Source organism: Zosterops lateralis (assembly GCF_965231275.1).
Source record: "Zosterops lateralis genome assembly, chromosome: Z".
Taxonomy (NCBI): Eukaryota; Metazoa; Chordata; class Aves; order Passeriformes; family Zosteropidae; genus Zosterops; species Zosterops lateralis.
The window spans coordinates 7394682-7420806 of record NC_139800.1 but is presented as its reverse complement, the minus strand read 5'-3'; the positions used below and the strand labels follow the sequence as shown (position 1 = coordinate 7420806).

The 26125-nt window shown below is 37.1% G+C and overlaps 1 protein-coding gene across 1 annotated transcript in view; it reads left to right on the top strand.

Annotated features, from left to right (window-relative positions):
- ARSB (arylsulfatase B) overlaps nt 1-26125 on the top strand; it is a 64426-nt gene that overhangs the window by 11259 nt on the left and 27042 nt on the right. The window contains exon 5 of the mRNA XM_083884603.1: nt 20232-20475. Coding sequence (XP_083740729.1) covers nt 20232-20475 — 244 coding nt within the window. The remainder of the gene's footprint in view (nt 1-20231; nt 20476-26125) is intronic.

The following is a 26125-nucleotide window of genomic DNA, read 5'->3' as shown; positions in this document are numbered from 1 at the left end:
CATTTTTTACACAGCAGATACAAGTAAGTCTGTGCTAACAAGATTGATGAAAATGAAATCATTGCTTGTTTAATCAAAACAGGTGAAAATAAATGCAGCATTGGTGGGTACCCATGGCCTTTTGTCCACTTGAAATCAAAGAGAATGAGATAAGGCATATTTCTCCTTTTAGCAGTCATAGGAGACTGTAACTACCAATGTCACTGAAGAGGGCCTCAATTTAAAATAAAGGTCATAAAAAGCATTAAAATTGCAATAATTTGGCTCAGAACTATTAACATGGGCTTAGAGTCCAAATTTTGCTTCAAATACAGAGCTATGATTTGAGGTAAGAAGTGGGGATTTGCTATGACTATCATGTGATTATAGTTTCTGCAAGGTATTACAAGAAATTTTGGTGTGAACTTGCCAACATTAAAGCAAAGGACTATGACCTCTAATTTCAGTTCTGTGTTAAAGCTACTGTCCTTTGCTTCATGTAACTTTCAGCTTTTTGTTATACTGAAACACTGTGGAGCAACACTCCTTTCTTCCAATATTTCTTGCTGTTTTAAAATGTAATGCCCAGTAGTTGCCATGAGAGGGCTTTGAAAAGCAAAACACATGGAACTTTTCAAGCCTTGGTTTACATTGCTAAGAGGAAACCACATAAATCCTTTCCATAATGGAGCATGTGACAGTGATGACTGTTTTCACTCCAAAAGACGGTCTTTTTATCATTGTAGAATTATGATTAATAAGAGCACAGATTGTTTTGGACATACTTACTGATGTTTATACAGTCTCAATCATACTCCTAGGTTTTTTTCCCCTACAAAATTTCATATTATCCTTTTTTTTCCCCCCTTTTTTCTTTTTTTTTTTCCTTCTTTCATTCCAGCCAGCATATTGTGGCTTTTGGCTAATGAAATACTGGGATTTTCTTTTTCCTATTTCCAGTGCCTTCTTTGAGACTATGAATTTGACTTTCACTGATCCCTTAAAGGCATATTTTTATCTTCTTGATATCTTTGTTCAAAAATGAACTACTACTCCTTCACTTTTGCTTGTAAGGGACTTCAGAGAGCCTTCTAATTGGCTAACCCATCTGACTAAATCAGTTATTCTCTGTCTGTGATGTCTGAGGTGCTAATTTTGAAGGTTGTGCTCTCAGATTTTTTATTGTAGACCTGAAGACTTGTTTTAATTGGTATTTCAGATGTTTCTGAGAGGTTTGGTGTGTTGCCAGTGGGGAAGATGCCTGGGCATCTATTGCCTGAGCATCTGCTGCTTCCTAAGTGCAAATAAGCACTTAGCTGCAAGCACCTTCAATCACTAATAAGAAATATAAATAGTATTTATGTAATATAATAAGTAGTTATTTGAGTTCATCTATTCCCAAATATTATTTTTCTGTTTCTTGTTTATTTAATCTTATTTTCATACAGGCAAAGGCTCTGACAGATCACTGTACTTGCATTGCTTAGAGTTGTTACATGTCAGTGACAGTGAAAGGTGCATGTGGTTGATGTTTTCTACTCCCCTGCTGGCTTCTGTTTTTGTTTTCAGGCTTTTTCCATGTATGAGTGATAATTTAGAAGTTAAAAAATACATTCTCTGTCATGTGATGCAGATTGTAATAATGAAACTGCATTTTTAAGAATATGTTAGCGAAGGTGAAAGTGTTATCGTGGGAATGGATTTAAAATCAGTACTGAAAGATGTTGATAGACAATATATTGACTCCCTCCTCCTCTCCCCTTTTAAAATCCTGTGAAAACCCAGAATATTTTGTAGGAAATGTTTGTTTATCTTCTGTTCCATCTAGCATTAATCCCTCCCCACCCACCCAGCTTTTTCCATGCAAAACGTAACACTCCAAAGCCAAGTTCCTGAACAGGGAGTAGCCTCATGCCAGAGGTGCTAGATTCTTTTTTGTCTTCGTGGCTAAAAACTCCATCATAAGTTGAATCTTGAATTTTTCTTCTTGTTTTTAGCAAATGCCAGTGCTTGAAGTGAAGTTCATTTGTAAATGAAATTTGGAAGTGAACTTTGCCCAGAATTTTGCCAACGGTCCAGTTTTTTTTAAAGCTTTGACTTAAGCATGTTAATAGCTTTGCTAGTGATTTTTTTCTCAGAATGAGATGAATGCTGAAAACAGCTCATTTTATGTATTAACAATAATGTGTAGTAATTAGCCACAGCTCCCAAAAGGTTGCCTTAAATTATGATTACTATTAACTACATTAATTTTGTTCTCCATAATAGTGTTTGAGAAGCCTTTAGTCTTTGTGTCAGAATTTTTTGCACCCGAAAAGTGGTCAAGTTCACTTCTCCTGTCAAGTGGGGCAAATCCACAGTTTTCCTGACAATGTCTTATCCAACTTTCCCACTGCAGACATATTAAGACATATTAATATTAACAGTTTGTCAGGTTATTCCTGTTGGCATTGGGTTAAAATTTCCTTCTGTTTCTGTCGTGTCTAGTGATGATGTGTGCTGGTGTAGACCTTGACACAGCAGGGTCTGTAACTGCTGAGACCTCTGTAATTACTGAGACTGCTCGCAATGAAAGCACTCGACTGAAACTGTCTGTGCTGGGATTGCTGCTATCATGAAAACTGTACTAAGAAGCAAAAAAAAAAAAAAAAATTGCAGTGGGATGGAGAGGGGCATTGTTCATGCAGCTTTTGTAGGGCTAAGTCTGTAAACTAGTGGAAGCTTGTGTACATCAATTTCTTTTCCCATGAGATCAATTTTTTTTTTCCTCAGCTTTGGAAAAATCAGGAGAATAAAGAGACAGTTTAGGTGATTTGCAGAAAACCACAGAGGTTGATTTATATGAGTTACTCTGTAAATGCTCAGTAAAGTTGTTCAGCAAATGGTGCTCTGATGCAGGAAAGGTATTATATTCCCTTGATGGAAAATAAAAACCCCTGTGGTTGTATTTAAAGCACAACAAGAATTACAGGAATTACATTAGCAGAATTTTATATTAGGTATAGTTTTCTATTGTCCCTCTAATTGAAAGGCTTTCAATAGTGCTTCCATCACACATACACAAATAAATCTATATCAAGCACTGGGAATATAGTGATGTGTTAGCACTGTGAAGAAAAAGTGGCATTTCTGCCATTGAACACTGAACCTTCAAGGTTATTCTTTCCACTCTGAGTAAACAACATCAGACTGAAGTACACAACAGATGTTTTTTCATCAGCTGGTCTTACCGAATGATTTAGGTTCATTTTGTAGGAAATACGTGTTTCTATGAGTCATCAGAGGGAGTGTGATTGCTCTTCTGTGATTCTTGCAGCACGACTGAAAAATGCAGCTACACATGGATCTTTCAGATGCAGTGTGGGGAAAGCAGGGAAGAACATGAGTTCAAATTAAGGGCAAAGTTATTCTCCAATTCATGCTGCAAATCTCCTATCCACAGTGCAGATCTCTGTTGTGTGTTCTGTACTCTTTTTCTTTTAATGAAACCTCAATGGGAGTTCTGCACTTGGAACATGTACAGAGTAAGCATTATTTATGCTGTGAAGATCAGAGGGGAGAAATTTTCCCCAAATGTGATCCTTTACCAGTATTATTGGCAGTGCTCTCTGTTTAACTGTGGCTCACAACCATGAGCTTAAATCACACATACAAAGGGCTCTGAAGTCCTGTTCTGTGACCTAGACTTTCAGCAAGAATGTTGGAGGTCAAAAATGAGATGCATATACAGAGCTGTGCATTGATGCTGTCTAATGTTTGCTTATATTGTGTCTGGCAGTACTAAGTGCTATTTAATTCCTTTTCACGTATGCAAAATTCACACAAAAAGCTAAAAAAAGCCCAACCAAACCAAGAACTAGCTGCCTGCTTGTTTTGTTGATATTGGCAACTGATTGTAGTTTTCATTAAAGATTGTGTACAGTGATTAGGCATGACCTATTAGTAGACAAGTAGACTTGTCTCCTGCTTATATGCATCACTTCACTTTTAAATTACATAATACTCATTAAATAATATGTGGTGGTGTCCTGTCTGCTAAATACCTGTAGGGGTTTTAAATTGTTGAATTGGTCTTGCTTGTAGTTCTCATTCTTTGCCTTTTACTAATGTGAACTATTTACTGCCTCTGTAATTTCAATAGTGTTTAAGACAAAATTGTACTGCATTCAGATTTGCATTATGGAATAGAGATGTCAACACTGCAGGGGTTTGGCTCTTCTGTAGTCTCCCTGTCAGAAATAGGCAACAGGAGGAAAGGCATAGGAATAGGGGTTTTGCCCTGCTTTCTCTTGTCTTCAACAACTTTAGGGTTGTTTTCATGTGACACCTTTTATTTTTAACAAACTTCAGAAACCTAATTTGTAGAAATATTGAAGGTAGCGTGATTCATTTCATTGACATGCTCTGTTTTCAACAATACCAAGACACTAACATTGTTAAAGTGGCTTTTTAAAGTCTGTAAGTTACATATGAAATAATTTTGTAGTTAACTTTTAATATACTTTCCAGTTCTGCTTCAGTTGTATGGACCCTCACACTGACCTCCATGTGGCTCTGATTAAGTTTAAGAACATGATTGCTCCTAAAGCCCCAGCCCTTCAAAGGAGCACGAGATACATAACATGTAAGAAATGTTTACAGAACTAAACATTTCTGGATGAATTGACTATGCTATCTTATTTCTGCCCTCCTTTTCTGTATTTGTTACATTCATTATTGCTTACTTGTAAATTAAGGGAACCTACATGGTTGCTAGTATTCAAGGCTGAGTTGAATTGGATTTTTAAAGTGCAGTATTACAATATCAGAGAGAAAAATAAAAATCTCAGTATTGGAAAACAAAGCCAGAATTACATGGAGAAGACAAAGAAGAATCTGGGACCATCCTTCCTCCGTCCTTCCTGTGCTGGGCTCCCAGAGCTGGTGCAGCCCTGCAGGGAGGTCTCAGCAGAGCAGAGCAGAGGGGCAGGATCCCCTCCCTGGCCCTGCTGCCCACACTGCTCTGGATGCAGCCCAGGACACGTTTGGCTCTCTGGGCTGTCAGTGCCCATGGCTGGGTCATGTCCAGCCTCTCCCCCAGCAGCACCCCCAGGTCCTTCTGGGCAGGGCTGCTGTGATCTGTCCATGCCCAGCCTGTGCTGGTGCCAGGGCTGCTCTGACCCAGGGGCAGCACCAGCACTTGGTCTTGTTAAACCTCATCAGATTCCCAAGTGCCCTCTCCTTGAGCTTGTCCAGGATCTGGAAGAGATCTTGTCCCTCAGGCGTGTCAGCTGCACCACTCAGCTAGGTGGTGTTGCAAATTTGCCAAGGGTGCATTTGGTCCTGCTGTCTGTGTCCTTGGTGAAGATACTAATCAGTACTGGTCCCCATACAGACCCCAAGGGACACTACTCATTACTGATCTACATCCAGAGAGTGAGAGAGTGACTGGTTCTCTGAATGTGACCATCCAGCCAAATCAGTGTGCTGTGAGTGGCCCACCCATCAAATCCATCCCTCCAGTTTAGAGAGGGATGTTTCCCTTTTCCAGACAGCTGGGACTTGCCCTAACTCCCATGACTTTTTAAATATCATGGAGACTAGATTGACAACACTATCAGTTTCAGGACTCTGGAATGCATTTTGTCAGGTCCTATAGATTTATGTGAATTCCTCAGGTGGTCATGAACCTGATCCTCTCTTACAGTTGCTCCCGTTCTGGTGGTCCATCTGCTCAAGAGGTGTGAGAGAAGAGACTGTCAGTGAAGACTGAGACAAAAAAAGTTCTTGAATACCTCAGGCTTCTCCTCATTCTCTCTTCCCAGTTAGTCATCTCAGTTGTGGGGGTGTACATCCTCTGTCCTTCCTATCCTGGCTGTAAAGACCTTGATACTCTACATCCCTTACCAAGGGATGAACAGCTCCTGCTATACCTTGATACATGCCTTGGACTGCATCCCTGTATTCTTCCCAGAATACCTGTTTGTCCTTCCACATTGTGGAAAGCTCTGCCTGTGCATTTTCTTCTTGCCCCTTAGTTTTACCAGCAGGTTGACTCTGCCATTGCCTTCCTTTCCTGATTTCTTAGGCCTGGGGTTCAAGAGCTTTTGCCCTCTATGTCCTTAAAGATCTGTCAAGTCTGTTTTGCTCCCTTGTCTTGAAGGGCACTTTCTCAGGAGGTCCTATTGACTATTGCTCTTCTTGAAGAGCTGGAAGTTTGCTTCCCTAAAATGCAGGATCCTGTCTTCACTCTTTACTGGCCCGTATCTCTCAAGACCAAGAACTCTGCCAGTACATTATATGATAGAAGGCCATTCAAAATTATCAAAATGGAATTTCTTAGTTTTTTATGATTTTTTATTTCAGTATTTTTTCGATAATTGCTTAATAGAACTAAAGCGAAGTCTGATATTTTATATACGTACATTTTTAGATTTCCTTTGTAACTGATAAATATTGTTTGAAACAACCCAGAACTGTCTGACACAAAGCTTTATTGCTTCTCCAAGGGACTTACTTTGTCAATCATTGACAGCCCTGTAGAAACACAGGGAAAATCAATCATTGATTCACTTGGGAAAGAAGCATGCAATGTTGTCTGGTGTGGGTTAAGAATTTGGAAGAAGTTGCAGGTGTTGTAAGATGGCCTCAGTCAAATGAGTAGTATCTGAAAAAGGTTATTTGAATCCCTGCTGAGATTTTCTGGATCTGTTTTCCTTCCCTGCTTTTTCTTTTTTTTCATATATGTCCATATAAACTATGGGTTAGTTAGTACATCTGTTTCGTATATTTATGAATATTCCAGAACTAAAGTATGCTGTTACACTAAACTCTACAGAAGAATTGAAGAACTTCCAAATAAAAGCTCTGCACAACTGTTTTTTCTTTCATTTTTCATTATTTCATGTTATTCTTATACATAGAATATAATGGATCAATATTTGTGGGCAATATCACATTAGTGTGCATAAAAGGATTAAGACTTTGCCTCTCTGCCTGAATTAATGAGAGAGTAAAACCAGCAGAATTTACTTAGATGGTCAGAATATAGGTGTGTTGAATGCAAAGGAAATCATATATTTTACAGATTTTTGAGTTACAAATCCCAGAAGAAACACTAAAATCCATGAGCATGTTAGTTACTAGGCAGTGGATGCTAATATTTGGCCACAGGTAAGTGTATCAGATCATCTGGAAATCTGATGTGAAAATAGCTTGGAGAGCTCTTACTGCAGTGTTCGCTGCAGTTTTTTTCCTCTCTTCATCTCAACACTGAAACTAATAAACTGATAAACTGATTTCCCCTCATTTTGGAAGGCTCCTTGTTTGTTTGTTTGTTTGTTTGTTTTTCAGTTCCTTACAGCTTGGTCTTAATCATTCCTCTGCTTTCTCTACACCTCTTTATGCCCTTTTGAAATCTCTGTGATTCTAGACAACTTCACGTGCCTCCTGTGACTGGAGTATCTGTCTCTTACAAACACAGCATCTATCTTTACATTTCTCTTAAAGCAGGAAGAAACACCCCCACTTTTATCTGAACTTTGAGCACTGCTGCCGTGTGGAATGCTGCCTGTGCTTGCTCTTACATTTGACCTCCAATTGTGTTTTCTCAAGTTAAAACACAGCCAGAGCTTTGTGTACATTGAAGTGGGCTGACCTTGAGTTCTGTATTAAGATTCCAGAGTAGCTTGAACTGATTGGGAAGAATCAGAAGTCTGCAGCAGTAATTTCAGTTATATTTTAGAGTAAATGGCTTTAACCTACAACAGATAAAACCAAATAATGCAGCAAATGTAGTGCAGGTTTTTCATTACTGACTTCTTGCCTTGTAGATGATCTCCATGTTTAGGCTATGCAAAAGATTGTTGCTGATCACTGCAGAGAACTGGATGTATTGAAGCATTGTACTGCTTCTGATAACTTGCAAGAGTATGCTTTATCAAATCAACAATAAAAAAGCATATGCTGACATCTGGTATGCAGAACTTAATGAGAATTTTAATAGTTGTATCTCTAAGTCTGCTTTAAGTCAACTTTTTATTTGCACTGAAGCATTGTAACACATTTTACAATCAAATAAGCATTTGTAACAAGTGGATATAAAGAAAAACATCCTCTGCATGTGTTTTTGGTTTTGTTTTTGTTTTTGTGGTTAAGTTCAAATTATTTCAGCACTATTTTTTCTGTTACTTAGGGGGGTTAAAAAACAAAAGCTGCATTCCATTACATTTCTCTCTAAGGTAGTACATAATTGCAGTTCTGACTGCAGAGGATATAAATTAATGTCTACCTACTTGAATGTATCACACATTCTGCTGTCATCAAGCTGTGTTCCAGTGATTTCAAAGGATTGAAAAAGCAAAGCTTTTGTTTAAAACAATTTCATAGTTAGATTTCACTGGCCACAAATGGTTTGCATTGACTAGGAGAGAGAAACTATTGCTGACCATCTATTACAGTTCATTACAAAGTCAAAGGTGCCAGAAAGAATACAATGCCAAAAAAGTCCCAAACAACAACAACAAAAAGATACCTAAAAAGGAAAAATGCATGTCTCAGGTGGAAGAATAGCTGTGTAGACAGTGATGCTGATGTGTGGGGCTAAGGTTAGGGGCTTTTTCTGCCCACAGGTGCCTCCTTTCACAGGCAATTAATTGCCCCTGAGGTCTTTCAGCTGCTCAGGTCATGCATGTGGCTTCCTGTGATTCTCTCCAAGTGACCTTGGATAGCTTGAACAATTTAAATAGCTACAGTAGTTTCGATTTATTAATCTAGATAATTTTGACAAAACTGTGTGAAGAGTAAGCATACTTGCAATCATACCTGCCTTTTTTAGGGATTGTTGACCTCTTGTGTGATCTAAGAGGTTTTAATTACCTCTGTTCTTTAAATTAGTTCAGTCAGAGCCTTCCAACAGCCTAAGGCAAATGAGGAGATAGGCTTTGGGAAAACATGGACCTGAAGACCTGGCCTAGTTTAATGGGTCACATATTCCGTAATCCTGAGAGAAATCTGAAGTAGGATTTAGTAAAACTCCCTTGCCTAAGTAGGAGTAGAGGGAAAACGTGGCTTCTGGACTCACTACTGCATGACTCAGGCAGGGGTTACTCATGAGAGCAGAAGTCCTTTGCAGCTATAAATGTGAAGAAGAGAAGAGCTCACCACTTGAGATGCCACCATCACCTCTAGTCACCCCTGGTTTGCAGTGACCTACCCCTGTGACTTCATATTTCTTAATGCAGGGTTGGACCAAGCAGGTTTAGGAAGGATCCTCTGAGTGGTTTGGTCAATGGTATAAATGACATGATAAATTCTGACTGTTGGTGGCGTCAAGTCAAGGGATGTCAAGCAATAGTGGAGGAAGGAATTTGGCAAGCATAGGTTGAATCACAGAGCAGATGTGCTTTATGGCTTTAATATCACTGCATTAGTTAAGAAATTTGCAGAGAAAAGAAGGCAAGATGTCTTCTGAAAATGGTTGGGTTAGCCTATTTCTGAAGTACTGGTGTGCTGTGAATCATTTGACCATCCAGGGGCAAAAAAACCTTATTCTGTTTATAATGAAGTACTGTTTTTGAGCAGAGGAATCTGTTAGTGCGTTTTGGATTTTTCTGCTTCTTTTCCACTTTCGGGAAAGGAAAAGGAAAAAAATTACCCTGTAAAGGATAGCGTTTCCAGGGTAAATGCTCTGTGGAATGATCATTAGGCACAAACCCATTGAAACTATAATGCCCAGAAAGAGCAAAATATGCAATTTGACTATTCCTTTGAAGTCTACAGTTGTTTCTGTTCTGCATATGAACAGCTCCTCTTAAAAATCTCTGAGAGTTGTAGTGTATATTTGAGGACTGAATGTGGTCTGTACAGCTAGATGTTGCCAAGAGGAGAGATTTCACAACTTCAGGATTCAGGAAATACGATCAAAAGTGGCAGAAAGTTCAAGGATGATGATATTGGAGAAAGGTTGGGTCTTGCCAAGAGGAAATTGCTGGTGACCTTACTGAACTAGCATGGTGCAGGCAGATTGTGGAGATTCAAACATGGGAGTAATTAAAGAGGGCATGTTTTGGCATGTGGCTGGGAGGAAAAAAATCACAAAATTGGAATAAAATAATATTAGTAAGTTAAAAATTTTGAATTTAAGTATTCCTTCTTGTCATTCACTTGAATGTAGCATTGATGTGACAAAATGAAGGAGAGGAGAGTATTAGGCACAGCTGTAAATGGTAGTTCTTTTCTGTTTTTTTGGAGAACATAAGTTCAGTTTTCTCCAGCTTAACATCTTTTTTTTAGATTCAGCAGGGTATTATTCAGCCATTGTTACTTGTAACCAAGCAAATATATTAGAGAAAGGAATAACAAGCAAAACGTATTCTGAAACACTCATTCAGCAAAGAGGTTGCCTGCCATTTCCCTGCCTGGAAAACATAACCCATCTCTGAAGAATGGATTTATGAGAACTAGTCATGAGATCACTGGAGGGAACAAGTATTATTTATGTAAACTTCCATTACTCTCCATTACTTATGTTTCTCTATCACCATATTAACTTACAAAAGTTCTTCCTTATAAAAGGCCTTTCCTCCCCTGTGTTCTTGGTTGCATTTAGCAAAAGCAGAGGTGGCTGTTGGGAGAGCCTTAGACAATGCTGGACATGCTTATGTGAGACATTTTCACCTTGTTCAATTAACTTACCTGTTTCTTTTTATCATAATCTCTCAGAGAATGACACAGTCTACCTCAAGCAAAACAGTTAAAACTGATCACAGAACAATTAGCCTTTTTCATCCCCTCTATAAGACCAGTGTTGTAAAGAATGTTATTTTCTTCACTCTTTGGAGTAAAGAGTTTTAGCTTTTGTGGTTTGTGGGCTTGGTGTGAGAATTAGCTTATGGACACATGCTTCTTCCTAAGGTGCATGGTGCACTTTTTAAAAATGTCCCCTGTGGTAAGTAATAACTAAAGACTTTTGTTTCATTTTTCTATTTTTTTGCCAGCAAGTATGTGTTTCTTTCTGGTAATGAACTCAGTCAATATATTCTGGGTATAGCTAGGGCCCCAAGAGATTAAGAACTCAAACAAAAGTGATGTAAAAAACAGATGTAAATCTGTCCAATGGCCGGAATCAAGTCATCATTTGCACAGTGTAAAACCAATGCATGTGTCTAAACTTTAGTAGAAAAAAAGACATCTGGCTTATAGAGGGTGAAATGTAAAAGTGGTAGACACACAGGAGGGGTTGGGTTACTACTGGTTGACCAAGGATCAGCTGTAATGCTCCTTACATGAAGCAGTGGCCCTGCCACTCCTGCTTTTAGAAATGGACTTCTAAATCCTTTGAAACTGAGGTTTCCATTGTTCTGGGCTGATTTGAGAGTTTCACCGTGGGGCAGTTTTCCCTGTTTGCAGGCAGTGGTGTTGGAAGATGCCCATCTGCACCACTTTCCTGTGTACAGGCTGGGTTGGACTGTGTGCAGCCCTGTTCTTCCTCCCCAGCCTTTCTCCCAAAACCTTTCCCAGCTGTATCCTGATGTGCTAAAGTGCTTAAATTAACTCCAGATTGCTCTGTTTATTGTGTGCCAGAGGAGTGACAGACAGCAATCAGAGCAGCTTCCTCTCAAATAAACTCCAAGAAAGAAGGGGTACAGGATATTAGGATGGAAAATATGGGTTCTGGGAAGAACCCTGAGGCTTTAATGCCTGTATATTAGATTAGGTCTCTGCTGTTTGCATTTTAATTCTGAGTTTTGGCAGCGTCATATCCCTGGAAGTGCATTTTTGGATTTTTTTTTTTTTTTTTTTTTTTTTTTTTTAAGAAAGGAAGAAGATTGTTTGTAGTAATCGTAGTAATTTCTTCTCTCCCCTTCAAATGACACTGGAGAAAAGTGAAATAACCCCTAATGTTATCAGTCTCCTTGTGGGCCACGTGCAGCTCAGTGCCTCTGCTTCATGTGATGTCAGTGACCTCTTTTCTTTTGTATGGCTCTGATCAGCAATAAATGTAAAACTAGTTTTTTACTGGTTCCTGTCTTCACAGTTGCAATAGCATCTTCTTTTCTTACCGTACACCTTGCAGCCTAAAGTACAGATGTATCAGGTCTGAGGTCAGATCTTTCTGTACATCTGAAGGTGTGGTTTTCATTGCTTATAAAGAGTGTCTGTAAGCATAGTAACAGCAGCCCCACTTCCTGCTTTTTTTCTTCCAAAAGCTGCTATAAATATGCCTCCTAATTAGATCCATAATATTATTTTGATAATAGCACTATGCTTGTTCTGAGAGAGTCATGCTGCTTCCAGAAGCAAAGGAAATGTATTCAAAATAAACTTCTGAATGCTTTTACTGAATAAAAACACCCAGGTGCTGCCAGCTATTGGACAGTCTCTGTACTTAGAAAATTTAATGTGTAAAATTCAGTGCTTCCCAGCATAGTTTTGGTCATATGTCAGCCCTATCCTGTCCTTCTTTTATTATTGTCTGTCTACCATATGGACATATCTCTTCTGTTTGGTAGGGAGAGTTGGAGATGCACTTGGAAACAAAGCATCCTTCTGAGTTACAACAGTTGTTTATTTTAAATGCAATGAGGGAGCATACAGGACAGATTCTCTTCCATTTAGCCAAGAGAAACCACCTTAGTTTCACTCTTATCTTCACAAAGCCATTAATGTATTAATCAGAAGCAAGAAACTGGAAAGAGAATTATTATTGACCACATTTCTCCTTCAAACTTTTTATGCATGTATTTCGTGATAGGTTAAATATAGTTGATAGCTTTAGGATGTTAGCAGCCTTTAGTTTCAGGAGTAGCAGAAACCTAAAAGAGTTTTTTTTCTCCCTATTTTGGAGATCCTTGAATTTGATAACATATTGGAATATCCTGCATCATAAAATAAATTGAAGTTGTTTTTTTTCTTCTGGTCTGTACTCACTTTAAAAATATTGTGTGGCTTTAGACAAGGCTTTCAAACAGAGCTTGGCACAGTTTACATATCAGACAGATGTGTGCTAGATCAGCTTACTGCAGGGGCCCTTGAGGAGAAATCAAAGAGCATGGGAGTTTTCTATTGCAGCTTCAGAGAAATTCATCAATTCAAAAGGGGCTTGTACAGGTGGAAAATAAAAAAAAAATAAAAAAAAAAAAAAAAAAAAAAAAAAAAAAAAAAAAAAAAAAAAAGGCCTGGGACATGCTGATGTTGGATTTGAAAAGTACTGTAGACACATAAGGACTATTTGGCAAGTGTTTTATAACTGTTTCCAGGAAAAAGGAGACCTGGGTGTTGGTAGCCAGGCTCTAATGGTTGGTTAAAGTTATCATGAGTACATGATAAACAAATACTGAATTGGGTCATGATATCTAATCATATTTATATAATCCAGGATATTTAAAGTTTTCTTCTTTCTTTGCCTTTGCAGATTTATTATTTCAAATCATTTATTTGAGCCATGCTCTGAATAGGATAGAAAAGTGTTTTCATAGTCAAAGATTTTCTTGGCACTCAGCACTTCATTGCAGTTAATTTATTTTGCCTATATATATATATATATATATATATATTTTTTTTTTTTTTACTGATTCCTAATCAGTCAAGTCTTAAATGTTGGTTGGTTATTTCTTGCTCTGTGGGTATATGAGTTCTATTCATACAAATGTATTAAACTTTTGGATAGCTATTTTAAAAAGTGAATATAGGTATCCAAGAAATACTTAAGTTTGTAAACCTCATTAACATAAAACATTTAACATGTTCAATTCTGTGTGTGAGTGTGTGTGTGATATCAAGCACTTTTGGTCTTCTGTAACTTACTGCTAAAATTTATTTTTGCAGTATTTGTTGTGTTCTGAGTTATACAGAGAAAAACAGTTCAGAAATACTTACCCTGTTGGATTGCTGTGCTGAAAGAGAACTTTTTTTCCTTAAGTTTGCTATTTTTCTTGTAGGAATTAATTAATTACTATTGTGTTTTCTAAAGGTATTGCCATAAAGATTTTCAGTATCACTCCTTGTTCTACAAATGCCAAAACCATTAAACTTACCTTGAGAATTAAGATTATTAGGCCATATACCTAAAATTACAGTTCTGATACTGTAATCAAGGTTGTATAATATGTATCAGAAAGTTAAACACACTTATATTGTCTCAGCGGAATGGAAAGTGTAGAATAAATATAATTTAAAGACAGTTTATGTAAATGATGAGTATGTTTGTTAAGTATTCCTACTCTCTGACTCAAGTAGTCAGCAAGACTGATTTTTTTCACTTGTAAGGAGACTGATATTACTAAGAAAATTACTTTATTACTAAGAAAATTACTTTATTACTAAGAAATTACTTTATTGAACTAAGAAAATGCAAACTGAAGAGAACTGCTGGAGCGAAAACTGCTTAATAACAGCACCAAATACAGTCCTGGATGAATCTTTGGAGAAATTCCAGGAAGCCCTCTCGGAAGAGCTTGTCTAGAATAATTTGCCAGACACGTCAACGGGACTGTGGGGTGTAGCTCAGTTGTGGTTGAAAGAAGAATGCAGCAACCTGAGTGGTCACAAGGGAGACAAAAAAACTATGCTCTGTTAGGAAGAAAAATAAAATTCACTTTTCTGTAGCGTAATTGAAACAAGGCCTGGTCTGTTTGAACAAAATAGGTAGCTGTACAAGAAGACACATTGTTTCTTTTGGAGGGAAAAAAAAAAAAGAAAAAAAGTTTTCATGTACTATTTACCATTTTTAATTGTCACACTTAAGCCTTATCTAAGACTTGACATAAAAACCAGCAAGGAATATCTTTAAATGAAGACTAATTTCTGGCCTATTTGCAGAGAAAACAGTACCCTTATTCTAAAGCATTGACGGGAGGCAGGATTGTGATCAAAAGCTGCTAAGATAACATGTGCAGGCAGTAGAAGTCACATGAGGAAGTTGTTTGGTCCACATGTTCACATGGTGGAGAAGCTAGGGTGACCACCTATACTGTACTTAGGTGGTCTTTGGAAACTCTTATTGTAGCATTTTGCCCACTATCCAAAAAAATAAAACATAAAGGTCTCTTTATAGCTTTTTAAATAAGTTTTTCATTCCTGTGCATAGACAATAATGGATTTTTTTAATGCGAACAACTGGGGGAGATTAAGCTTGCTTTATTAGAGAGCTGGCCTTACACAGTATTACAGTACTTGTTTCCATTTAATTTCTTTTCCTAAAAATAACTTTCAAGCTCATTGATCAGTCTAAAATGAATTTCTCAGAGAAGTGATGCTTTAAGTTTTAACAAATCTATTCATGCTATTAATATTTCCCCTGAGTTCAGTAACTACTGTGGATTTTTCTTGGCAATGAATGCATGCAGGCAAGAGATATTTATGATCCTTTTGTCAGAGTTTGTTCTTAAATCAACACTTTCACCTTTTTTTTTTTTTTTTTTTTTTTTTTTTTACTGTCAAGTGAGGTACAAATCCCAAATGAAGCTTTCCCCACAGTTGTGAGCATCTCTTTCTAGTGGTTAACATCATAGTACAAAGCAGACTGTTGCTTCAGTTCCAGGGAAATTTTGTAAGAAAGTGAATCCATCCCAAGACTTGAATCCATGCTTCACTGATTATTCCTCTCAGAATTGTTTTATTGCTGTTTTTTATTGCCCATCTCTTCTTTAAAGAAGTCTTAGTCATTAAACTGCTTACTAGTTGCATACATCCCACATCGCTGTACATATACGCTGCACAAGTCAAAATGTTTGGCAGCTGGCAACTCTTCAGAGGAGTATTTGGGAGGAACAGAAGGGCCTCTCTGTTTAGTTTTGTTTATTGATTCTCTTAAAAACTCCTGCAAAACATCTCTTACAGTTTAGAAATTACAGATTTAGCAAATTAAACTCTTTCTCATGTATATGACAATGAATAGTAATTACAAAAGCAGATGTTTGTGAGAAGAACATTTGCCTTCATTTTTAAAGTTGTATTGTATATTCAAGACACACAAGCTTTGCTTTGCATCTACTTTTCTTATGCTGAAAGGTTTTTATTAAGTATATTTCTTAAAATAACCCTTCCTTGTGTTTTTTTAGTAAGAGAACCACAGTAGTTCAAAAGGCATTCATCTGCATTTTAAGAATAGGTTATATTCTCTGAATTTCTGTGTCAAAAATATGTCCTATTTTCACCCAAATTGTTTTGGGATGGAGGTACTTTGCAACGTATTTTTGTTGTTTCAACTTTTTCCATCAAGGCTGGTGTTGATTCAGCTTTGATGGGAACTACCCTTTAAAATAGCCAGGATGCTTTTTATTCTCTTGTTTTATCATTGTTTAGCATATATGTGCTGTGCATTTTCTCATTGTTGGTGGTGGCGCCTCCTACAAATTCTGTTTCAGCCCATTCTTGTATTAGTGAGACTGTTTCTTCCCCATATTTTCCTTTGTTGCCACAAATTTCACCTTATAGAAGACAATTCCGTGAGAATGGAAATAAAACATCTAGGTACCCTCATCTTTAAAATAATATATAATTAGAGTGATTAGTCCTGTGAGAAATTATGGTAGCTAAACATCTCTCAAAGCCAAGCAAGCAAGGAATAAAGCTCCTTAAAAATGTGTGGTGCTTCCATTCAAGAATGCAAACAAAGCTGCATATGTTGGCTAGATAATGCTTATGCCAAGTGGCATATTTCTAGATACAGCCTTATTCTAGATGCTTTCATCCTTTCTTTAGGGACAAGAGCTGGTTAGTTTTATGATTTTTTAATACCCCTAAGTATGTTGTGGGTACTGCTGTAGTCTAGATTATGTAATGTAATTGCAAAAAATATTCTTACACGTAAGAAACATACTCTCAGTCCATTTTCCACACTATTTCAGTATTTTTAATAAAAATCCTATTTAATATCTGTCTCCAGCAAAGAGACAATGAAGTTTTATGCCTGAGGGAGGCTTGTGTTTTCAGCTGAAGTAGCAAGGCTGAAACTTTAATTCTAAGCAATCTTACAAATTAGGGCCACAAATTGTAGGTAGCTTGATTCCAAAAGCCTTGCTCTGGAGACTGTCTTCTGACATAAGATAGGGTAAGTCATAGAGAGAAACAGTTACAAAACATATGATAAATAGTTCAGAAAATACTGTTTTGAAATGGATTTAGAATTGGATATGAAGCCAGTGTAGAACATGATGGAACAATGATTCCATTTGTCTCACAACTCAGTGGATTTTAAGTGTGTGTTTTAAGCTACTGTGAGTTTCCACATGGACTTTGGAATTTGTTCCATGTTTGAGATAATTGGGTAAAATAGCATAAGGATTTAATAAGGAATAACTTATTTGGGAGAAAATGAGAATGGTTGTGCTTCCACAAATGAAGGCAGGCACCCCCTCACTATGGCAATTCTTGGTGGCGTGTCTAGGAAACTTCTGTGAAAACTTGCAAATCTTAAGCAGTTTGCGGCTGAAGAAACTCTTGCAACTAAGTGACGTGATTTCATATAGAAACTATGTACCTTTTTCTTCTTTAACCAACTTTAACTTCTTCAGTGGCTTTCTGAACCCATGCAAACTTTTACCATCAACATATACATCCACAGCTCTTGATTCAGAGGAAACAAGAACACACACATACACATCTGGTGCCCATCTTGTCTCTTGCTGTCCAGACATACTCCTGGAGGTAAAACCAGGACCAGAACAACACTTACAGTCCTGAGTGGACTTTCTCTCACATCTGTACTCCTTGCAATCAGTGGTTTCTTGTTTATACCCTCTCTCCCTTTATTATTTAGTGGTTAGCTTAATATTTTATTGATACAGATCCCATTAGGCTTTTCCATTATGTAACCAATTCTTCTTCAACAACTTGTAGGTATTTGAAGTCCTTGATAATATTTCAGACTTTGTGGAAGGTGTTGCTTATATACAAGCTGCTAGTAGTGACACATCAGTTATGTTCTGCCTACCTAGAAAGGAAACAAACCTTAATAATCCTAAACAGAAACCATCCTTTTCTGTCCTTCAACACTTTCTTGATAACTCAGTCAAGAAATTATGCAGGAAGGACCAGACATAAATTCTCGAGGAAGGAAAAAGAAATGTTCTAGCAGTGTGAGAATGAGAAGTCAAATGTGGGAGGTGAGCCTTGTTTCATATGTCAGATTTTTTCATTTGCATATCATATCAGCTATCAAAATATGTTTTTTTCCTTTTCATTTAAACTTGATGCACTATGCCTGAATGCTGATACAAGACATGAGTTTTTTCAGGATGTATGTTAGATAGATTCCTTGTATCAGGCAAGTTAATGTGTAGTGAAACTGGCAGAATGTGAATGTTTTTACAGAAAGCAAGGAAAAAGTAAATATCTTAAAGATTTGACTGTAACCTGAGAAGTGCACGCTGCTCTCTCACTATCCTTCAGAAATACCACCTACTTCTGTAATTTCCTTGCTACTTTGCTGTTGATAATCAGGAATTAGAAAAACTCTCATGTGCTGCTATTAAACTGATATGGACAGTGAGCTGTCTGTGATACAAAGGAGATATGTAACATATTTAAGTTCTGATTCCTTTCTATGTCCAAACTGTGCTCTAATACAGTGTGGATAAGATGCCTTTTATTCTAAGGCCACCAAAGGTTAAAAGCTACTGAAAACTCTCTCCCATGAGTATCTCTGACAGGAATTCCTGTTTACATTTTGAGTAGAAGGAACTGTTGAAACTGATTGTCGTGGTTTGACACAGCTTTTTTTTTTTTTTTTTTTCGTTGTAATCAGCAACTGCTTTAAGTTCTCAGAAGTCAGAGCTCAACATAGTTGTGAGAGAAATAATGATAGTGCTCTTAATTAATTTCTTTTTAATCAAAAATGCAGGAACATGGGCAACCAAACTGGAAGCTAGTTGGGCCACGGGACATTTAACTCTTTTCAAATAATTCTTCTTTTGCCAAGGGCTTAATTTAGCTTAGGCTTCTAGCTTTCAAAGTCTTCACAGATATTCATGGTTTATTCGTTTGTAGAACAAAAGTGGTCTTCTGTGTGCAGTAGAAAGATGTGGGGGTTTACACTGATCCCTAACTAAATACAGAATTACAGAGTAAACTGAGTTGAAAGGGACTTGGAAGGGACCCACAGGGACCGTTGAGTCCAACTCCTGGCCCTGCACAGGACCGTCCCCCAGGATCACACCATGTGCCTGAGTATGTCCAAATGCTTCTTAAACTCTTGTCAACCAGAAAGATAATTTTGTTCTGGTTGCAGTAAAGTTCTCCTATAAGGTGTTGGAGTTCTTGTTTTGATCTCAAATTCATGGTTTTTAATCAGAAAATACAATACGAACCCATCAAATTACACTGAACGTCGGTTCAGCAATTACTATTTGAAATAATTTTAACCTCATTAAAATAGAGGAAAATTATGCTTTACATAATTGCCAGCAATGACTCTTCTGAGAGCATTTCAATAGGTTTGAACAAGAACAACTATGTAACAGTACTGAAAGTAAATTCAAAGAATCATTACTGTTAACTTCAAGGATCTGGATTTTAGCGTAAGTGTGGAAGCTTGGTCAGAGAGAGTTGAAAGGAAAAGCATGCCATGAACCATCTCTAATTCATGTAGATATTTCTGTAGTCGTGGTGATACAGCTTTTTCTGTAACCATCTTAGATGTTATTCTCACCAAACAATAAATTCAATTTCTGAATCATTTCAGTTATGTTAACTAGTTTCACTTCATTTATTAGGGCTTTCTCATTCTGCCTGAAGAGAAGGAAACCCTGTTTTGTCTAGCCTTATATATCAGCGTACCTGCCTAAAAATCTGGAAAAAACCTGCTTTTAAAGTAGGTGTGTGAGTATTTTCCTGAGACTGGATATAACAGGTTTCCATTTTAGGTGTATTATATTGCTTTGGAAACCATTGTATTCTGAGTACTAATGATGGCATTGATAGCAACTCTTCTTGTGGTCTTTAAATTAATTGAAACTAAATTTTTGAAGTCTTTGGTTCTAGAAGCTTAGGATACCTAATGGTGTTTTCAATCCTGGTCAGAAGTCACTTTTAGCACAGTCTTTCTAAATTACTGTCTTCTATTATGGTATAATTTCTTCGTAGTGATAACTTTCCATTGATGTAATTTGTAGATGTTAAAAGGTAACATATGTTTGTTACTTGCCCTCAATATTTGACATTACACAGCTGTATTGTGAAAATATTTTCTTCAAATGGATCAATGACTGTTGTGGGGAGGATTGTTCTGTTTCTTTCTTACCAAGAATTCTTTTTGTTTATTTGTTTTTCAGATAATGGAGGACAGACTTTAGCAGGGGGGAATAACTGGCCACTGAGAGGGAGAAAATGGACCCTCTGGGAAGGAGGAGTGAGAGGTGTAGGCTTTGTTGCAAGTCCTTTGCTGAAGCAGAAAGGTGTAGAAAGTCATGAACTCATCCATATCTCTGATTGGCTACCGACCCTGGTGCACCTTGCTGGAGGACATACCAATGGCACTAAGCCTTTGGATGGCTTTGATGTTTGGAACGCTATCAGGTAACTTTCATGTCAAATCACCAAGTCATCATTCTGGTATGAGAAGAATTTAATCAGCCCAGAAAACAGAACTGGAATGCGGAGGGAAATATTACCTGTTCCTTTCCCATAAAAAAGGGGAAGGTATAAATGCAGTTAATTGTGCTGTCTGTGAGAGCTTATCCAGGTTGCAAAATAATCTTGGTAACATATGCAAAGCCTCCATACAGCTTTAACTTGGTATTTTCAATTTTTCAGTATGAATATAACAGCTCACAAGCATGGTATACTTCTTCAAGAGCATTCTGTGATCCCAAATTATGTTGAAAGATTTTGCACAGCATGGAGTATAAGTTAGTACATTTTATGGACCAAACTCTGTTCTCTACAGAGCTCAGTCAGGTGTCTCTGTGGTGCGCATCTGGAATTGGACACGTGGGAAATCTGTGCAGATATTAAACTCATTGAACATGGGTTCCACTTGGATCGTTTGTTAGCTCAGTATGGGACTTGTCAGGCTGTCTCACAGTGTAACTATTTGCACAGAACCATGTCACACTGTCCAGTGTCTCCAGATCAAGTACAAAAATACACCTGACCTGATTCCAGGAGGTCATCATGTTGTGACTGACTCAAGCAAGTTGAAATACTCAAAAGCACAGTGCAGACATGCTTAGATGACTGGAAGAAAGAGGCAGCATAGCTCCAGCTGGATTATTTCAGTGTTCTTTTATTCCACTAAAAAGGATCACGGAGTCCTTAAAACCTGAGTTTCTGCAGAATTTGAAAGTTCTGTGACCAACCTAATTTCCAAATAGTGTGTTGGTTTAAATTCCTTTGTTTCTTCCTTTTCTGTGCTGCATGTAATATACTCATTGATGGGGCTAAATCCTGTTGTCTGTCTTTGTAGAAGTTATATTTATTTTAGTTGATCTTTGAATACAATTTTAATTCACATAAGAATAATTTAAGATGGAAAGTTCAATACTGCTAAAGCAAACTAAAAGGACTAACAATTCTATTTCCTACTTGATATTCAGTTGAAGATTAGTGTTCTCATTTTTTTGGTAGCTTTTTTTCTGTTTTTAGAGCAGGTAGGCTATACCTTATTATGTGTGTTATCACCTTTTTTTCCCCCCTTTTTTTTGTGTGTGTCTTAGTATCCTGGACTGCGAATTGTGAGAGTCAAAATCAATTCCTAAATAAGCATGAGCAGGAGTGCTGTCTGGGTTAGGGACTGATATGAAAAATTGAGAGTTAGAGCAGGCAGATTTGAACCCATGTACCCATCCATGGAGCCATCTATATGGATCTTGGAGTGAAAAGCAAAAATTAAAACCAAACCCAACCCCCTACACCTCTCTAGAACTAAGCCCCGTATCTTGAGTTCAGAATTGTTTTGTCTATACCTGTAGCATTACCTGTTTGAAGCTGGAAGACTTGGTTTCATTCTTAGCGCTGCCTGTGTTTCTGAAGAGCTAAGAGGTGGTTTCCTTTAGTAGCTGGAGTTTATAGGAAGCTCATGGCCTTGTGCCCAGGTGTACTGTGTGGCTCTCTTCCAAGTGGAAGAAGATAACGATATGTAAAATTGAGGCCAGGGATCATTAGCTGCCAGGAAGGAATGGAGACTCCCATCCAGCCAGAAAAAGTAAAATGTTTTACTTGTCAGTGTTCCTGTGGGGAAACTTAGCATCAGCAAGATCCAGGTTACACGAAGACCATAGACTTTTCTTCCAGCTACCAGTGGAATTCCTGCCTATTTTGGGTTCAGTTTCAACATTATATTTTTGCAATGGATTGATCTTCTGAGATCTGGGTACTTCAGCAGGAGAGTTGTTATGAAGGAAGGGTACAGCTATGCCAGCATACTGCTGACATTTGCATTTCTCTCCTTGTAAAGGGAATGAATGCAATGCTTACTGGCTTTTCCAGGGAACAAGTGACTACCAGTGGTTTTGGGTGTGTCAAAGAGAGGGTCTCTATCTGGACAGGTAACAAGTCAGGCTTTCTAACTGCTAGGCTATTCATTGGTTGACCTTGCAGCCAAAATGTCAAATTTCATGATTGTCCCATGTAATCAGGATAAATGAGTGTATTAAATTTCATGACCATAATTCAAAAGGTCACTTGAATATTGGATAGCAAACAGTGAAGACACAGTGCCCTTTTGGTGATATCTGATGAAAAGTTCAAATGTGTTGTTTTTCTGGGACCAAATGACTCATAGTGAGTGAAATTATAACTTGCTAATATTCTAACTCATTTGAAAAAAGAAAATGAATCACTGTGTTATATTTTTTTCAGTACAGTCTAATATAAATAGATGCATAAGCTTCTTGTGATTTTTTTTTTGTGGGGGGACACTGTAATTCTGAGTCTGCTGGTTGATATATGTGCAATAAAAAGGAAAAAGATCATAAATTTGGAATCTTGATTCAGATACTCAAAAGAATATATGGGATGGTACAGATATTCCCAGAAGTAAAAAAAAAAATTGAATCTATTTCAGTGATATCTGTCTGTTAATGGTCAGTATTTTAAAGATAGGTTCTTAATATGATGTTTATGTAATATTATAAAATACAATATAACATAATAATTGAGAACAAATCTTATACTACTGAAAATAACTATGTATAAATGTAATATACTATAGAAATATTAATATATGTACAATACACAGAAATTAAACATAAATTTTAAAATGCTGATTATAAATTCTGAAATTCTAGACCAAGATGAGCTTCGTATCATGACTTTAAATGACTGATAGTCCAAGTTAGGAATCACATTAACATGACACCAATTAATATTAAGTAGTATAAAGAAGTACTGAGAGTTACATATATAGACAAGTGTTCCTTTCATACCTTGTCCACTTAATTCTGGCCTGAAGAACCAGAAGACATTTAACAGTTAGGAGGAAATAGCAGGAAAAAGATGATGTTCAGGAGGACACATCTTGTAGACAAAAATATCTTCTTACGCATTCTTTTTGGTTAGCTATACTCTACGTTTCTGTCATGCAGTGCATGAAGCTGAGGAAGGACAGTGTTTGTGGTCTCACTGTTTGAACTCCTAGGCAAAAATTTGCATGGTACTTGAAAGTTCTTTGACAGGCATTTTAACTCAAAAGCTTGTCTGCTCTTTCCACATCCATCTGCTGACCCGTTACTGTTTCAACCTTGTATCAATGAAAGACTTAATAAAAGAGGAATGTGATTTTATTTAGAATAGAAACTGAAATAGAGCAGGTTTTGCTCACACTCTGACAGCCTGACAGTCTTACTCACCAAGAGGTGTGTGTCTAGGAAGTCTGCCCAGCCAGAGGCAGGGGCAGAGGATTTTAAGCCATCCACCTGGCATCCCAGCACCATGATGTTTGTGAATGCAAAATGGGCCCAGCATCTGTTGCTGTGGTGCAGAGGTCCAGGGATGCAAGTTGTGAAGTCCTTCAAGCTTCTTCTGTGTGCTTTTTAGGTTGGTAACTCTGCACATGTTCTAGTTATGCCTGTTTGTGTCCTTTTGATGCTGCATCTGTGTCCTGCACCACCCCTGTGAGTCCCTGAGGGCCATCAGTGTTTTGTCTCCAGATGTTCCTGTCCAGTGGAAATGGCCTCGATGTGCTGGGGCTTTGCTGGTCTGGATTGTCATTAACATGGGCTGTTAAAACAGCCCTTTCTCTGCTCTTGTGCTCATGAGGTTATCTTCACATGCAGATTTTACCAGTCTTTCTCCATCTCCATACCAATCTTGGACTGCTTTTCTGTCCAAAATTTTGTTGCAGCATATAATTAAACCAGTCATTTTTATTATTTTTTATAATTTTTATAATTAAACCAGTCGTTTTTACGTCATTTTTATTATTCTCTGAGTACCTTTGAAATGATATTTAACTTCCTCTTTGATGTCTTTAGCTTCTTTTTGAAAATTACTTAGCACAGTATCACTGTGTCAGCCCATTTTTGGATAACTTTTAGAACTTTCCAGTCTCAGGTATCAACATTTTAAAAAAGATTCATAAATAATAAATCATAGTAGATTTCCCTTTTCTCTTCCCTTAGATTATCATGGGTAAGACTACAATATAGCTCTAAAATGATGTACATATTACAAATTGTTTCTGAAAATAAAGTGATAATATCACTGATATATTTTATAAAAATAGCAGTTGAGAATAGGAAGAATAGTAAAATGCAACCAGTCAAGGAGTCTAAATTGTACTGCATATTTCCAAGCAAGTATCACAAAAGGAAGCTGCATTTTTAAGAAACATCTGTTCTCCAGATGCTTACTACTCTATTGAAATAAAGACACTTGGCAAAATAGTTTTTCTTTGGTTGATACATTTTTTAAAATACATCTTGGTTTTCACCACTGAATATCTAGTGTGTCCATGCTCAGAGAAAGTATTTTATTTTGCATTAACAGAAGAATGGAATGGTAGACCACATGAAGCAGAATGATAGGCACTGAGAGATTTAGGATAAAATACAATACAAATAACTATTATTTCATCCAAGCTAATTTTTAGGCAGAGAGTTTAAAGTTTTACTTGTATGTTTTGTAGGGAAAGCTTCATTTTCATACTTTTATAATGTTGTAATATAACTTATTGGGTATACTAAATGAAGTAAGATCAGCTTCAATACTGTACTGAATGGGTTCATTTGTTTTAGGAATCAATCACCTCTTTAAAAAAATTCATTGTTGTGATATAAATTAATACAGAAGAAAGAGCAGTCTCTAAAGCTGACAGTATGTTTATTTCCAGCATATCTGAAATATAATCATTTTAGGAAAATATTAAAAATAAGACCCAGAGAAATATGGCAAGGTTATAAAGGCTCAGATTTTGCTTAGTGACAGTGAGAATGTTTTTGTGCGAGACAAACATACTTACGCAGAAAAACCTTGGATTCCTTTCCAAGGACACCTTCTGGCTGTTTAACAACAACAAAAGTGAAAGATTGCATGTGGATCTTTGTTTGTGCTCACTGAGGAATAATAGGGCTTTCTGTATGTTTTAAGAACTTTGCAAATCAGAAGAATGAACTAATTGATTCTCATACCAACACTGAAGTTAGGCCACATGCTTTCATTAGGCTGTACTTACATGGAGGATTGTTTTGAAAAACAACAGCTTTTGATTGCTTAATTTAATAATTAAGACGTATCTTAATTATTCTACCATCTGACAGGATAGAATAATAACCAGACAATATAAAAAGTTCCTTACGTTTAAGGGGAGGGATGACGTATTCAGATATTGAAGTCTAAAAATAAATATTCTAAAATTAGACCATTGTAAGATGTGGTTGCACAGGCTGTTACTAAAATACAAAGGCAGGTTTCCCTAGAGAATATTATGGCTTTGTTATTGTAGCTCTTCTGGCTAGACTATATTCCTGATGCAAAATAGCCTTGCAGAACATCTGCCAAGGTGAATCTGTAGTTGGATCTGTGTCTCTGTGGAGTTTTGTAAATGGGAAGGAGGGCAGAGTTAAGTCACTTCTAGGGAAACAGATCTCTATTGCAGGCATAAATATCTTATTTGTTGTTCCCAGAATATTGTTTTCGTTTTCCTGATGTCTTTTGCTGTGAGACAGGTGTTTTTTTCAATATTCAGTGCCACATTCTTTGCCTATTGTTTTGTGATATGTGGTGGTTA